The sequence below is a fragment of the Podarcis pityusensis genome (genome assembly GCF_964106645.2).
Source record: "Podarcis pityusensis genome assembly, chromosome: 14".
NCBI classification, from domain to species: Eukaryota; Metazoa; Chordata; class Lepidosauria; order Squamata; family Lacertidae; genus Podarcis; species Podarcis pityusensis.
In genome coordinates this window covers 50154436-50171389 of record NC_138039.1, presented here as the reverse complement: position 1 = coordinate 50171389, position 16954 = coordinate 50154436, and the positions used below count along the sequence as shown (strand labels likewise).

At 47.2% G+C, this 16954-nt stretch overlaps 1 protein-coding gene across 1 annotated transcript in view; it reads right to left on the bottom strand.

The window, feature by feature from the left end:
* Window positions 1–13238, bottom strand: part of ANXA2 (annexin A2) — a 33925-nt gene extending 20687 nt beyond the window's left edge. Inside the window, exons 1-2 of the mRNA XM_080980861.1 lie at window positions 13148–13238; window positions 683–742 (exon numbers count right to left, since the gene is read on the bottom strand). Coding sequence (XP_080836987.1) covers window positions 683–730 — 48 coding nt within the window. The 5' untranslated portion in view covers window positions 731–742; window positions 13148–13238. The remainder of the gene's footprint in view (window positions 1–682; window positions 743–13147) is intronic.
* Window positions 13239–16954: the final 3716 nt, after the last annotated feature.

Genomic DNA, 16954 nt, shown 5'->3' with positions numbered 1-16954 from the left:
AAGTTTAATTGCACCATGGAGAAGCTGACACCACTCAGAATAAAAGCACATTCTTTTGCTGGCTTATCATCGAACACGTCTGGGATGGGTTTCGTAGCTCAGCCGTGGAGCAGGTGCCCGGCCTGCAGAAGGGCCTCAACTCAATCTGTTCCCCCTACAGTTCAAGGGATCTGGTAGCTGCACACCCACCGCCAGGCAGGTCCCACTGGAATAACAGATCTGGTGTGACTCACTCAGGAGACTGCCTGAGGACATTTCTTTAAAGAGCATTTCCCAAACCTCTGGACACCAAAGCACCCCCACCTCTCTCCCCCGCCCTGAGTTAGAAACAGTGGTGCACACTCTTGCACCTCAAAAGGTTTATTCTGTGCAAGTGTAAAAAACAACAGCTTTCGAAAGAGCCTATTCTCAGTCCAGGGGAATGTCTGCATTTCTGAGCACATGGCACTGCCCACTGAGCACATGGAAGCCACTGGTCCACTTCCCCCAGCGTACACCTCCAGTGTATCCAGAGGGGACTTTCACAACACTTGCTGCCTGAGAGATGCACGGCTTGAACTTTTGAGTGCCATTCAAAAGAGGCATTCCCCAATACATAAATACACCCCATGCACACAGATGTGTTTGAAGTCGGGATGGGCCAGGGGGAAGCGGGGGGGGGGGCAAATGGAGCAATACTTACATCTCCCTCAAGGGTGAGCTTGGATAGGATTTCGTGGACCGTTGACATCTTGAGAGAAGGCTGGAAGAAAGTAAGAAGAGTTCAAGTCAATCTGCTTGAGCATAGAAGCACTGAGGCCGAGTACACACTTTACCTTTAAGGCACATTCAAAGGCCATTCTTTCTCACATAGGATTCTGGGCACTGTAGTTTGTTAATTGTTTCTAAGAACTGCAATTCTGTGAGGGGAAACTACAGTGCCCAGAATTCTTTGAGGGAAAGAATGTGGTTCAGGTGTGTTTTAAAGGCATAGTGGGTATGCAGCTGCAACATTTCAACAGGGTGTCAGGCTGCAAAAGAAAACATGTTTTAGACAGCAGTGAAGGAAGGATATTTGTAACATCACCCTTATCTTCTTTCAATACCTTTCAATTCCCCAAAAATCCCAGCAAAGAATGTCAATGGGAAATTTCCTCCCATTTGCAAGATTTTCATGCTCTTTATTTCATTTAAATTCGCCAACCAGGTGCTTTCCACATGTATTGGATGATCCATACCCAAACCACTACATCACCAACACCCGACTGCAGCACAGAAGAAACTGTCAAGTCCTCCCTTCTTGCACACTGCAATACCTCCATTTATTAGGGTTTGAAATATGTGAAGAGGAGGATGACCAAGATAAGCTACCTGGAAACCAAGCCTTAGGAGGAAATGTTGAGGGAGTTGGGGGTGTTTAGCCTGAAGAAGACTGAGAGGGGATCTGATAGCCATCTTATAATATCTCAAAGCCTGGAAGATGGAGCAAGCTTGTTTTCTGCTGCTCCAGAGAGCAGGAACCTGAACCAATGGATTCAAATGCCAAGAAAGGAGATTCCGACTAAACCATAGGAAGAACTTTCTGACGTAAGAGCTGTTCCATAGTGGAAAAGACTACCTTGGAAGGTGGTGGACTCTCCTTCACGGGGGTTATTAAACAGAAGCTGGATGGCCATCTGTCCAGGTTATTTAGCTGTGATTCCAGTGTTGTAGGAGTTGGGACTCATTCCAACGCTACAATCTACGATTAGGGAGCCCAACTGGGGCTACAGTTGCCATTTTAAAAAATTTATTTTCTAGAATTGCCCATTAAATAAAAATATGTATTTTATCAAAATCACCATTCATTTGCTGCTCCTGCAAGTGGGTGGCCTCCTCCTGAGGAGAGGCAGAGCCCTGACATACAAGAAGGGTGGGATCTTCTGAATGAAACTGAATGCTTAAAAACAGGAAAGGCAAAGTGGATCATATATTTTCTTTTATTCTGGTAAGTTAAGGCTAGTTGCATAAATGGCTTTCAGGCTGTGAAGTATGAATTAAACGGAGAAAGGGCTGTCATGCAGGGATTAACGTCAGAACGCCATTAAGGCTTTTTACAAATAAATAAAGTGCTCCCAACCAAGGGAACAGCTAACAAAGCTGGCAAAGAGAACAAGGCAGCTTGAGGGTGTGGCAGCGAGTGAAACATGGGAAGGAGTCCTGGCCAAGGAAGAGGCTTGGCCAATGCCCAAACTCACAGGCTCCTGGTTCCACTCCTCTCTCGCCCATCCTGAAGCCCCATGAAAGAAAAAGGAGCTGCAGGCTTTCAAAGAGAAGAAAAGGGGGCAGAGCAACTGAATGCAAATCACATCCTGAAGGGGCAGTGCAAAGGGGCAGTGACCCCTGCCCATCTCCCAGTGTCCTCCAGAGGTTCTGGATTGCAGCTCCCATTGACCTCGGCCAGCATAAATAGGGAACGTCTACAGGTGCCCTTAGCCATTTCCTTCTTAGAACTTGAGCAATGCAGCAGCCTCAGTGTCAAAATGTGTATTTGGTTTGAAGTCCCAGGCTAAGCCTAGTCAAGGAGAAAAACGAAACAAAACCATCTCTACCTAACTGCCGAGATATAGGCTTCTCCACTCACATGACATTAAAAAAAAAAAAATCAGATGCCAAAATACCAAAACTGATCTTAAGGAAGTTTCCAAAAATTTCCAGCAGTTAAATGACACACAGAAACACAGACCACATTCCAGATTAAAACTGGAAACACACTCCTGCCCCAAGGAGCTTGACTATTGGAAACAACAGGGGTAAGGACCCCATCTCTTATGGTTCAACACTGTCTGGGTTTGTGCGCCTTCGGTGGATGGAGTCCAGCCGAGAGCAGCATATTACACAGAGATGCAACAAGAATCCTCCTCCAACGACTAATTCCTCTCTAACTTTGTATCAGGAGTGACTGGGTAATTTAAATTTCCCCTGACACAGAGCCTTGCTCTGTCCCCTGCAAGTGATGGCCAATAACATGAAATACTGTGGAAGTGCCTCTTAAAGGCATTCTTTTTTATTCATACTTTAGACTCATAGCAATATTTACGGTAATTCAATTTACTTACTGCAGTAAAGTAGTAGGTCTCTCATAGCACTGTTCTGGAATTACTGCACTAATTGCAATATTTCAGTTTTACAGTAGCCACTTTGGGGGCTGTCAACAGGTAGACTCAACAGGAAACAAAACTTTAGAACCTTTGTTAGTATTAGAACCTAGACAACAAATGAGTAGCAGGCAGGCAGGTAGGCAGGCAGGCAGGGCAGAAAAGCATTTGTGGACTAGTAACTTGAAGATTTGGAAGAGTCTTTAAAAAAAAAAAAAAAAAGACAAAAAACCCAGAAGTACAAAGGCTGGCAACTTGAAATAACAAAGGTGTTGAAAAGGCCAAAGTAGCTAGTCAGGGGGGAAATGTGTTGATTTTAACCTGCTTTCTTCTCTTCCAACAAGTTTTTTTAAACTCCCTGTATCTTCAATGCCTTTGCAAGCCAAATAGCTCTGTTGGGCTGGGAGAAGCTCAAAAATCTGGGACGGAGGGGCAGCTGTTGTAGAAAAGGTGTTGCTGAGAAGAATTCAAGCCCCACCATTGCATTCCTGGAAATCCGGCATGAGAACAGAACTCCCAAATTCCTTAGGTTAGACAAATATTTCAGCTGCCAAACAGCATCTGACAATGGTACACTGTGTGCAGCAGCTGTGCTCACTTTTCAAATATACTGAGGACTGGCTCTGTGTGTGTGTGTGTGTGTGTGTGTGTGTGTGAGAGAGAGAGAGAGAGAGAGAGAGAGAGAGAATCTGTTGTGTGACCCTATGAAGGTGCAACAGTTACAGCAGGGTGTGTGGGTGTGTTTGTGTGGGTGTAGGTGGACAATAAGCAGTTTCCTTCCTGGTAGAAACACACAGCCATGAAAGTGAGTGGCGCTGAACAGCTATCTACCAGAAGGTCATCCAGTCCACCCCATGGTTTCCCCAACCACCACCACATCCCCACCCTCAGAACAACCTAGAAGAGCTGATCTAATTCCAAGTCCCTGAAGCAATAAGGCAAGGGAAACACAGCAATCGCCAAAATCTCAGGCCTCCGAATTTTGCAACACCGTTCTCCAAGCAAAACATGTAATTCTCAGCCCCCCTAACAAACTATAGCTCCCAGGGTTCTTTGGGGAAAGTAATGTAATTTATATGTGCATTGGATGTGCTTTAAATGCATGCCCCAACCAATAAAAAAAAAACTTTTAAGGCTGAAGACATTCCCGTTAATCCAGGCATTTGGGTTACAGAGCAGACTGCTGCTGGGTTGTGGTCCCATCAATATTTTAATCTCAGCCATTTTATTGCCGTCTTGTGACTCTACGATACTCTTTGTACTGTATTATTGCTTTAATGTTCTGTTCCCATTAAGTCACTGTGCTCCAGAATGGGAAAAGGGTGTGGCTTTAAAGGAATTCAAATAAATAGTTGTGCTTCCAAGGCCTATTGGGATCCACCTTCCTCTGACTCTCCCCTATCTCCTTCAAAAACCACCTAAGTAACGCGGAGCCCCCACCCCACCCCCAGCTAGGGTGTCCTGATACATTTGATACCCCCACTGTTTCACTCATTAATCAAAGCTTATCAAGCTATAAGGTACCATTCATATATTTAGTGCGATTTTTCTAGAAAAAGAGGTGCTGGAACGCACCAGGAATGCCTCCCTCGTTCTCTAATAATGGCAATGGCGCCCACCTGGGAGGTGCCAGAACTGAGTTCTGCCAAATTCAGACTGAAAAAAAGCCCTGCATATATTTATTGCATCTGCATCCCACCCAGGGGCATCTTACCCATAGAGGCTATTGGCATGGGGCACCATGGCGCCAAGTTCTGGAGGGCGCCAGGAAAGAGGCAGAGGCTGGACACAGCACCTCCCAGCATTAGCTCGCTGCCCTCGCCCGCCTCCACCATGCCACGCCAAAGCAGCGCTGCGCCCAGAGCCTCCGCGGCACAAAGTGGCCAGCTGAGCTGGGAGGCGCCGTATCCAGCCTCCACCTCTTCCCCTCCAGAAGGAGCTGCCCTCCAGCCGCTGCCCGCCTCCTCCAGCCCCGCCCGACCTCCCTAAAAAAACCCTGGAAAACGGGGGGGGGGGCACAGGGAGCTTTGCACCATGGTGCCGGATATGCTTAAGATGGCCCTGATTCCACCTTTTTCTTCAAGGAGCTCAAGGTGGCCCACACGGCCCTCCCCCCCCCCTTTGGCATTTTATCCTCACAACAATCCTTTGAGGTAGGATCAGGTTTAGAGGCAGGTGAACTTCATGGCAAAGTCCAGATTGGAATCCAGGTCTCTCCCAGGTCCTAATCCAACAGTCTAACCCATATCCTCCAACACTTCTCTGATGAAAATAGGGATGTCCTATTCCATCACCATCATTTTATTATTTCTACCCCACCCATCTGACTGGGTTGCCCCAGCCACTCTGTGAGGCTTCCAACATATATAAAAACATAATAAAACATTAAAGAAACTTCTCTCTACAGGACTGCCTTCAAATGCCTTCTAAAGATGATATAGTTAATTATCTCCTTGGCTTCGCGGTCACAAAACTCCATCCCCCACAACATTTTCCCAATGAAAATAGTCATGTCCTAAGGAAAAGTGGGACATTCCGAGATCAAATCAGAAACCGGGATGACATCTGTAAATCTGGGACTGTCCCTGGAAAATAAGGACACTTGGAGTGTCTGCTAGCCACTGCACCACACTGGCACACACAGAGAGACACACTTAAACTTACATCATAATAATAATAATAATAATAATAATAATAATAATTTAAAGGAAATGCCACTGTCTGCCCTAGCCCAGCAGTTACACCAAGAGTTGAAAGTCATTGCAATAAAAACCAACTGATTTTTAAAAGAGCTTCAGTTACAAAACTGAATGAAAACCACAGCCAAGCAGGCTTGTTGAGACAAGGCAGAAAAAGGCAGGGCAGAGGGAGAACCAAGTCCAGTGATTCATCCGACACGCCCTTGGAATGTCGGCTGAGTTGCCACATAACACTGTAGTAAATGGAGGCCAATCAGAGAAACGTTATTGCAGCCCAGTTATGGGGGAGGAGGAGGAGGAGAGAGAGAGAGCGCAGGAAGATGGGAATTCTGCAAAGATGAGTTTGTTAAAAGATAAATGAGGTCACAGATCTTGAACTGTGTGACTATGCTGTGAACTGTGGACTGCCAACTACACAGGATCTGGAAGCTGCTGCAGACTCTTGCATTTTTCAACTGCGGCAGGAGGCCTCTAGTCCTCATGAGTGCAGTGAAGAGTTGGAAATGCACAAACCACTAGGGAAGGGGTGGGAAACGCCCCTCTCCAATCATCCTCAACTGCTGGTCAGGCTGGAGGGAAGCAATGGAGAGATACAGGCTCTGTACGCCTGCCTGCACTAGAGACTTGGAAAACACAGACAAGAAAAACCCTACGCCAGAGTTCCCAAGGTGTTTGCAAACATCAGACTATGAAATGCCTTCCCTCTTCCGCTGCAGCCCTGAGTCCCCATCTGAGCATATACATCAATTCCCGCAATCTCCTCTGCCCAGTAAGTAATTGAGGCTATAATTCTGTCACAGCTTGCACTGCCTAGACTTTAGCAACAAAAATTAAGGGTCTAGCTTAGCATGGAAACCCAGCCAAAATTGCGTACACCTAACATTTGTGCAAAATTGCCCAGAACTCAATTGATTCTAACTGAATAGCCTAAAGTGTACAATTTAGTCCAATTGCAAAAAAATTATTGCTTTTTCTTAAGCACAGAACGGTTCACCCTTCAAGAGAGCTATGCCTGATACAGGTATTAGGGACAGTGGTCTGCCACGTACCCTGAGGTTTACCCTGTCACATCTATCAACAGCTCAGAAATGGGAAACACAAAGAGCACAAAGGGTTTGCTCTTTCTTATTATAGAAGGAACACAAGCTCTCATTCGATACAGAGCTTTAAACCAAGATTGCAAGCCTGCAGGGAAATTGACACAAATCAGTTTTCAACCAAATGATGTACTGTACCGAAATCTAAGTGCAGCAGAAGGCATAGCATCCATTCGGTGGTATTGAACGAAGCAGTGGCGGCTGATGCTGGCAGGGAGGAAGGGGCAGCCCCACGGGCGGGGGAGCAAGAGCCAATGGCAGGCAAACCCATCCTTCTCCCTGCTGAGTTCCAAGTGGGTTAACAGAGATGAAGGAGGGGGAAGCAGCTGACAGGCAATGCCACCCCCTGGACTGGTTGTAAGCAAGGAGGTCGGCAGTTGGGGGCTGGCTGAGGGCTAATCATAGCCCAGCCTCCCCTGGAGCCACGTTTTCCCAGAGGAGACCCTGAGAAGTACGCTGGCCACACCATCCATTTAAAGCACTATGACACCACTTTAAACACTCATGGCTTCCCCCAAAGGGCGGAGAGTTTTTAGGAGATCCCTATTCCCCTCACAGAGCTACAATTCTCAGAGTTCCCTGGGAAGAGAGATCGACTGTTAAGCCACTCTGGGAACTGGAGCTCTGAGAGGGGAACAGTCTGACAACTCTCAGAACCCTTAACGCACTGCAGCTCCCAGAATTCTTTGGGGTGGGGGAAGCCATGACTGTTTAAAGTTGGGATCATAGTGCTTTAAATGAATTGTATGAAAGTTGCCAAAGCTGGATACACCACTTGGCTCCTAATGGAAGAAGGAACTAAAGGCTGTGTTGTTTAGCCCAGTGTGATGAAGAGTAAGATACATCTGCATCCCATGGGGCAGAATGAGAATCAAGGGGGGCGGCAGCCACCCAAGCCGCAGGGCCTTCATTACCCCACTCCAAGGATGCCATGTGAAACTTAGAGCTACTTAATTCCAGAAAATTCGCCATAACCCTGAAAGCTCAAACCATACCAGAGGCATAATCACCATACCCTTTCTGTTTCTCCTTGAGTTTTTAAAATGTGTGTTAATAGGTAAAATTATTATTTCAAGGCGAAATCACAGCTGGACACGGATTCAAGTTCAGATCTACACATGCTCAAAACTTGACCAGAGCATGATGCCGGAATAGCCTGGCGTCATTCAAGCAGATGAGGAACAGGGGCAGCACAGAATAAGCTGCCTGCCCCAGTGGAAGCCATATAGTTTAATTCACAAAGGAGAACTCTCCGGAGAATCCTTAGAAGGAACTTTCAAAAGAACGCAAGGAGAGCCTGCAGGATCAGGCCAATGGCCCATATGGTCCACATCCTGTTCTCATAGTGGGCAGCTAGATGCCTGGGGGGCACCTGCAAGCAGGGTCTGTGCACAAGAGCATTCTCCCCTCCTGTGGCTTCCAGCAGCTGGGATTCAGAAGCCAACACTGCAGGCACAGAAGAGCCATTGATAGCCTTCTCCTACATGAATCTGTCCAGTTCTTTAAAAAAGCCATCCAAGTTGGATTTCTTCTGGCTCAGGTGCCAACATAATACATGCTCTGAATTTTTAAAGAACTCAATGTCTTAGTGTGGCACCACCTACACTTTGGAACTCCCTGCCAATTGATGTCAGGCAGGCACCTTCACAGTACCCATTTTGGTGCCTGCTAAAAACAGTATTGTGTAGTCAAGCCTACCCTAGATGTTTAGAAAGCTGATGTAAATTTTTATCTGTTTTTAGCTTACTGTTATTTTAACTTTTGAAAAATCATAAATTATTGTTGTTAATCCTTCTTAAGTGTAAAGGTAAAGGGACCCCTGACCATTAGGTCCAGTCGTGACCGACTCTGGGGTTGCGGTGCTCATCTCGCTTTATTGGCCGAGGGAGCCGGCGTTTGTCCACAGACAGCTTCTGGATCATGTGGCCAGCTGGACTAAACCGCTTCTGGTGAACCAGAGCAGCACACGGAAACGCTGTTTACCTTCCCGCTGGAGCGGTACCTATTTATCTACTTGCACTTTGTGCTTTCAAACTGCTAGGTTGGCAGGAGCAGGGACAGAGCAACGGGAGCTCACCCCGTCACAGGGATTTGAACCGCCGACCTTCTGATCGGCAAGCCCTAGGCTCTGTTTTAACCCACAGCGACACCCGCGCTTCTTCTTTTCTATCTTTTTTGGAAACCACTTTGGGTTTTAACAATTGAGTGGTGTTTAAATCTTATGAAATAAGTAAGTAACCAATCAATTGACTAAACATTGCCACCCTTTTTTTAGAAAAGCCCCAATCCTCTCTCTGTCTTGCGTTTGGCACCTTCCTTCTGCCCCAGCCAAGTCCTTGAACCAGCCTTCAGAGTGTTGTCTGGACGCACAGATCAAGTCCAAGAAAAGGGGAGAGAGAGGAGCTCCTGGCAACTGATCACTAGGCATGGTCGGGCCATTGTGCTAGCCTGAAAGGGAGTGGCCCCTCTGGAGATGGCAAAAAACAGAAAAACAAAAAGCAAGGTGTTGCTCAAGTTTCAGAAGTCTTCAGAATGAGAGAATGGAAACCCTGAGCTTGTGTGAGCCACGTCTCCAAGGAAGGCTGGGCGTGGCCAGGGAGGAATGTGGGGCTGCAAGGAGGAGAGGGAGGCACAGAGCTGCCCCAAAGGACGCACCCAAGAGGTCTACCTCCACAGGAACGGTGAGAAGGGGGGAGGCCTTCTCTAAACCAAAACAGGATTGCTGAAAGCTTTCTCGTTTTGATAAGTATTTTGCAGGAAAAGGCAGGCAGTCACTGCTGCAAACGGAACCCACAAAGACAGCAAGCCAGAATGAGATCATGCCAAACTCTGCAGCAGAACTTAATTAAGTTCAAAGCAGGGAGGAGGCAGGAAGAGAAGCCAGCTCTCCTACTCAGTGTTTGAAAGCACTATTAAAAAAACGAACCTTTTTAATTTTTGCAGTGCTGGTTATTTAGCTGGAAGGAGAGGCAAGGGTGTGTTGCTGGGCTGTGCCAGCACCTACAAGTCAAGAGAGCTCTGCTCATGAGCCAGCCTGGGGTAGATTTCACCTCCCTCCCTCCCGTATTTCACGTCAACTGTGGCTTGCAGCTTCACACGACTACACTGGTCAATGGTTTCTTCACAAAGGCATCCCACAGAATCAAAGGGTAGCAACAGGAAACCCCTGGGCCAAATGTCAGTTGCCCATCTAGAGGCAAAGGAGAGAGAGAAAATTACCACATTTCTCTCCCTGCAAGGAGAACAGGGTAGTATGCATGGTTTCGCCACACCCATTTTTATCTTAACCAACCAATGGTAAGAACTGTTTGGCAGTGGAAAAGACTGTGGTGGATTCTCCATTGTAGGTTTTTAAGCAGAGGCTGGGTGGCCATCTGTCATGGATGCTTTAGTCAAGACTCCTCCTTTGCAGGGGATTGGGTTCAATGACCCTTGGGGTCTCTATCATTCTATGATCAGGATCGCTATCATTCTATGATCACCCTGCAGAGGTTAAGCTGAGCCAGATTTGAACCAGCCTGACATTCTACCCTCTACACAATGATGACTTTCTGGACCTGGAGGGAGGGAAGAGTCAGGGTCCCCAAAGCCTCAAAAGATGTTGTTGTTAACTAGCGGTACATATACTGGGTGTCCTCCAGGTTGGGCCATAATTTACATTAGCTCCAGCCAGATGGGAGCTGTGGTACGAAAAAGAGGGAACAATGTTGGGGGAGGCTGGTATATTGCAGCCCTCCTGAAGGGTGGCCAGTATCTGCTGAGTGCTGGCACCAGGAGTCCTGTGGCTCCTTTACAACCATCAGATTTACTGCAGCAGGAGTTTTAGTGGGCTGGACTCAAGCCTGCTTTGTCAGAAGCACATTCTAGAAGTCAGGAAACTGGGGAGAAATGCAGAAGCCATTTTCTGCATTTATAAAACCCCATACTGTATATCTGTACAAGAGGAATGTTCCACTGCAGGCAAAACAAGCATTAATACTTCAGAAATGCAGCTACTTTAAATCTTTTATTAATTTCTCTGAGCAACTGCAGAATTTTGGTTCAGCGACATAACTTCTGAATTGCACTGTGAGTCACTTCGAATTGAATGGGGCGTCATCCCAGGTCAATAGAATTAGGATTGTGGCCTTAAAATTATTTACAAATATGCTTTTACTGTAACATGTTACAAAACAAAAACAACTGTCCCCCTTTTAGCTTCACAACAACCATGGAAAGTAGGTTCAGGTCAAGAGATAGTGAGCTATGTTCAGAAAACAAGCAAATGTCTGCAGGACACACACACACACCCCACAACCATTTCACAAGAAACTTAAAAAGATTATACAGTCATCCAGATGTTAGATTACTGTTGGGCCAGAGGTAGCAACTGGTTTTTGAAGAATGGGGGGGCTAATTGGGGAGGGGTTGTGGGGGTTGTGGGCTTCATTCAGGGGCAGCCTCCTCCTATTATTCAGGCACTGCAGTCATCCATAATTCCCCCAAACGGAGCAGGCAGGACGGGTGTGGCCCTTTCTCAGTACATCTTTGCTTACTGCACAACTTGCTGCAACATGCCAAGCTCTGGCCTGTGGGGTGAGAAGAGCATATTTCACAGAATGACGTAACAGGAGAGCCGTTCAGGCGAGAAGGCGGACACACCCAAGGCTTGGACTGAAACTAATAGCCGAGAGCGGGAATCTCCACAGCCAGAAAGGCAAGCAGGGAAATTTACACAGCACCATCATGACCAGTTATTCTCCTCTCGCGATGGGCTCTGGAAGGGGCCGTTTGTGACCCAGTCCTTGCCCCCTGGGCTGCCCTTTGGGATTTGCTGGCAATGGGCCACTGGCAGAGGGCACCAAGGGGTGGGACTGTCTCCTACACAAGCCTTGGGGAAAGGGAGCCACACATGCGGGGGGGGGGGTGTGCCCACACACAAGGTGGAAACTTTTAAAGGAAAGCTCTCAAGCCTGGATACTCGATCCTTGCCTCCTGGAGTTGGAGGGCCAAAAAGAGGGGTGGTGAATAAATGAACACACTGTTATTGCAGCACGTCAACCCAGAAAAGAAGGCGTCTCTCTTTCAGCTGTCCCCAAAGCATGCAAGGCTACAGCTCACACAGAAGCCTGGTCTAACCATTCAGAAGCTTTATTATTAATAGCATTTTCAAACGGCCCCTCATTCCAAAGGTCCCCAAGTTATCCATATTGCAAATCCCGTCTCCTGGGCGTCTTTGGATGCTGCCTCACCAGCTAGAGCAAGAGAGCTGGACTAGATGACCCTCAGGGTCCCTTCCACCTCGACCATTCTGGGACTCTAAAGCACCAAGGAGGGACAGAAGCAGAGACTCCACACACAGGACCCAACTCTGCTTGGGGGAGTCTACAGGCCAGGTGCAGAAAAGGGCTGAGAATGCAGCCAGGTATGTGAATTAGCAAAAATTAAAATCAAATGTATTGCAAGAGATGAGTAAGCAGAAAGACAACACTAGAAAATGTTTGTCACGTTCTGCTAGTTTGCATTTCACCCCAGCAGAATGAAAATTTATTTTTCCCCCTTTTCTATATTTTTAAGGAGCCTCTTGGCACTCTGAACAGCCGAGAAACCTTTTCCATTTTGCATTTCTGCTTTGACAGTTGGGTGTCCCTGCACACTTCACGCCCATGCGACTCTGGCTCCCAATTATAGAGTTACCAGGACACCTCGAAAGTTCTTGAGCTTTTTTCAGGAAGGCGACTGACTTGCCTAAGATCCAGGACAAAAAAGCGCCACCTTCCGGGAATTCCCCCCCGGACGTCAATTATGCTTTTGAAATCCCGTTGATGTACGGAAAAATCAGGACGCATGGCATCCCTACAAGTCAGGATTGGTAGGACGTCAGCCCAAACGCCCGATCCTATGGAGACTTTCTCCGAAGCGCACCGAGGGCCACTCCCAGCCGTCGCAGCCCTCCTCCGAAGTCAGCCCCGCCGGTTTCAACGGCGGCCCCAATCCTCCCCGAGCTCCTTTGCAGGGCAAACCTTTGCCCACCAGACACACGCACCCCCCCCCCCATAAAGGAGAGGCTGAGTCGAGCGCGCTTACGCGAGAGTAAGTCCCACTGAACTCAACGGGACTGACTTCTCATGGAAGCGCACCAAGGCAGTGCAATTCTCCCGCCGCCTCACTTCGGAGTCAATCCAGATTCAATCCAGATCACTTCGGAGTCAATCCAGGCGAAGCCGCTCCGGATGCAGCGCCCCCGGAGACTTACCGAGCAGGCGGCGACGGCTGCAGACTCCGAGTCCGGCTGAGCACGGGCGAGAGGCGGGCGGGGTGGGGTTTTTGTAGCAGCCGCGGGTCCCGCGCGTCTCCGGCCGCGGCAGGCGCCGCCCTCCAGAGCCGAGCCAGCCCGGCCCGCCCCGCCCGCCCGCCCGCCCGGCCCGCCGCCGCCGCCGCCGCCTCTGACTCAGCCTCGCCTCGGGAAGGGAGGGCGGGCAGGAGGCCCCCGGCCCGGCTTGAAACAGCTTCCCTCCGCCCCGTAAATGTTCCAGTGTTTTAAAAAAACAATTACTATTTTTGACATTATTAAGAACCCCAAAGTACAACATTTTAAATTGATTTTTAAATTATAGCAAAGGAAGGACACCCCGAGTGAAATCTCTCCGAGCCCACCAAGTTGTAATGGTGATGCATGCTTTAATCTGTCTTTTGATTACTGTTGATGTTGATATTTTGAATGTTTTAAATTTTTGTTGGTATCTTTTTTTGCAAAACACTTGCTGTTGTTTTTTACACTCAAGAGGTGTATAAATCGCAACTTACAGCAAGGAAATGAAGATGCTTACAATGGCTGCTGTGTAAGCAATTATTGTTTCAAACTCATAAATTTACCTGCAAAAAAGCAGAATGAAAGACTAAGAGCAGTGTTTCCACATATATTATTGATAATTCCACCAAATTAAAAGAAGCATAAACTCACTAGAGTAAAATCTCTCAAAATCCACACCTTGGTACAGGTAGGAGAGGCCACCTGGTCATGATGAACTTCATTTGTCAATGAAATAAAATCATACCATTTTGCAAAAAAGATCTGTCAATTGTACTGCGTTCTCTAGCAGCTTTTAATTTATGGGATCTCCCCGCCCAGAGCCATTTGCCAGACTTGGGAATACTAAAAATGCTGCACTTTTAGGTGGTTAATAATGTTTCAATCAAACAGTTTCCAAAATTTAGTCACAGGTGCTCTTGCTGTTGTTAAAATCACAAACAAACCTTAAAGTTACAAAAAGAGAGGTATTTTCCAAATAAGTAGAGGAAATGTGGGAAAATAAAGGCAGAGAAACACGCCTTGATTTAGCCAGGTTTTGTGATTGGGTGGGGGAAGAGAATTTTGTATCTCTAAATCTGGAGCGTAGGAAACAAAACCCACCAAACAGTGCGGAACTGCCCCAGGTCTTCACTGCTCTTAGAAACACATGATTTGTATCTTCTCTGCAATAACCAGAGTCCACATAGGCCTGCCAAAGTGCAAGGTTCCTCCATTTCCAAGCTGGTACCGATCCTTCTACATACTGCTAGACCTGGGCTGGAGCATTGTTTAGGGGTCGTTGCTTTCGGGGTTGTAGCTGTTGATTTTTTGTATCTTTCGTTTGGATCTTATGATTTAGGTGGAAATTGTTCAATTTGGTTGTGTACTTTTTGATGTTTATTAATACTTTTGTTATATTTGTAGTTGTGGAATTTGCTGTATGTTGTAAGCCGCCTTGAGCCTGGTTTTAACTTTGGAAAGGCGGCATACAAATAAAATGATTGATTGATTGACTCTGAAGTTAGCCCTCTTCAGCCTCTCCAGAGGAGTCTTACTGCTTTAGAGTCCTCTCCTTCTTCACTCAAAAGCAAGGGGCACTTGAACTTAAGGACGTGTGGGGCCTACTCCCAGGTCAGAAAGTGTGCATAGGATTGCCGGGGGATCCTAGGCGCACTTTTGATTCAAAGGGAGACCTCATTGATCTCAGTGGAGATCAGGGAAGATGTGCTGCTTCCCTTGCAGGGAATTTGCTTGGCTCCTGGGAATAGAACTTCACTGAACTCAGTGGGGACACTTTTTTAATTTTCAGAAGCCTCGTGTCTTCTCATCTTGGTAAAAAAGGAGGCCCAGGTACTCCTATCTTGATGGAAGTGCTGTGGATGTCCGCACAAAATGGCAGCAAAACCAAACAAGAGGTGCCAGAACTTTGTACCGTCAAAAAGCACATAGATGCAAACTATCTGAAGAAGTGTGCATGCACACGAAAGCTCATAACAAGAACAAACTTAGTTGGTCTCCAAGGTACTACTAGACTATTTTTATTTATAGATAGATGATAGATAGATAGATAGATAGATAGATAGATAGATAGATAGATAAGCCGTGGAAGCAGTGATGGCCAGCAACCTGGATGCCTTTGAACGAGGATTGGGCAAATTCATGAAGGAGAAGGCTATCAACAGCTGCGAGCCAGGATGGTTGGAGGCAGGGGTGTTTCTGGATAGCAGTTGCTGGAACCACCGGCGGGGAGGGCAGGGGGCTCTTGTGCTCAGATCCTGCTTGAGGGTTTCTCACAGGCACCTGGCCAGCCGCTATGAGAACAGGGTGCTGGACTAGAAAGCCCCCGGCAGACTCTTCTTGCCTTCTAAAAAAGAAAAATCCCTGCCAGTACGGACATACTACCAATTTGTGGGGTGGGGAGACTCGCTATAGCTGTTTTCTTTCAAAACTTTTCAAAGCTTTTGTTTTGGGTATAATATTCTCCATCTCCAGAGGTATTGTTAGGGGCATAAGGATGGGTGAAAACTTTGTCTAGGTTCCCATTTAGATGTGAACTTACCGAATTCAAACTTTCTGAAACAATAACTGAACCAAAACAACTCTCCTTCGAAATTAGCATTTCTCCAAATTTTGCAGTGCAGTTCTCCAGACAAGGTATGTGTACAAAGATGCAATTCTAAGAGTCTGCCTTTCTTTCTTCTAGGAGCACTGTTATGGGGCAGACCAAGGGGGCTGTGCCCCAGACCTTTTCTTACCCCTTACCTTACTTTTTAAAACTCACATTATTTTTCCTCCCTAGCAACTGGACAGGTGACAAAGCGCAAGACTGGGGAAACCTCAGGTACATATCATCTTCAGTTTCCCAGGAGCCCCTGACTTAGTTCTGTACAAGCAACAGTTCTTGCTGGCAGGCAGGACAGAGGACCATTGCAGTGTACCTGGGAGACCAGGGTTCAAATCCCAACACAGATGACCAGTGCCTGCCTCTCAGCTTAACCTACCCTAAAGGGTTCTTCTGGGGATTAAATGAGCTGGGGAGAGAACCATGTGTGCCACCTGGAGCTCCTTGGAGGGAAAAAGGTGGGACAGAATGCACAAAACAAATAAAACCATCTGCATGTGGTGTGCTTCCTGGATCCAGAAAATCTGTTGGCAGACCCCAGTTCAGGGCACAGGTGCCAGGTCCTGTCCAGCTTCGGGGGTTCTCAGCACACGTGTGACATCACAAGATGGGAGGAAGCCATGAGGCCCACCACAGCCATAGGTAAGCCCCGCAAGGCCCACTGCAGACCACAGAATTTCAGGGGGCCCCTCAGCCCCTCCTAGATGGCACCCCTGGTTCAGGGTAAGTCCCCAACAGCAAGAGTTCACCCCGCCCACCCACTCTGAAAGTCACCGTAAATTTGCACCAATACATATAAATTAGCACATGCTAATTCTGTGCAAATGTGTGTCATGAGCCTGTGTGCTGAACCATGTACATAGCTACCAGTGAGCCTGCACCAGTAAGTGAAATGGCGGCACTAAGTTGTATAGGTCTGCTGGGAAACTGTAAATCCAAGCACACTGATTTGTTGCATTTTAAGGGCTTCAGTCCTCTGCACATTTACGTTGAACTTAAAAGGGTGTGATCCTGTACACACTTACCTGAGAGCAAGTGCCACAGAACACTTCCTTCTGAGCAGATGTGCACAGGATTTGGCTGCCTGATGCTAGCAAGAGAAAACAACAACAACATGCATTCTTCTTTTTTTCAGTGCCCTTTTCTTC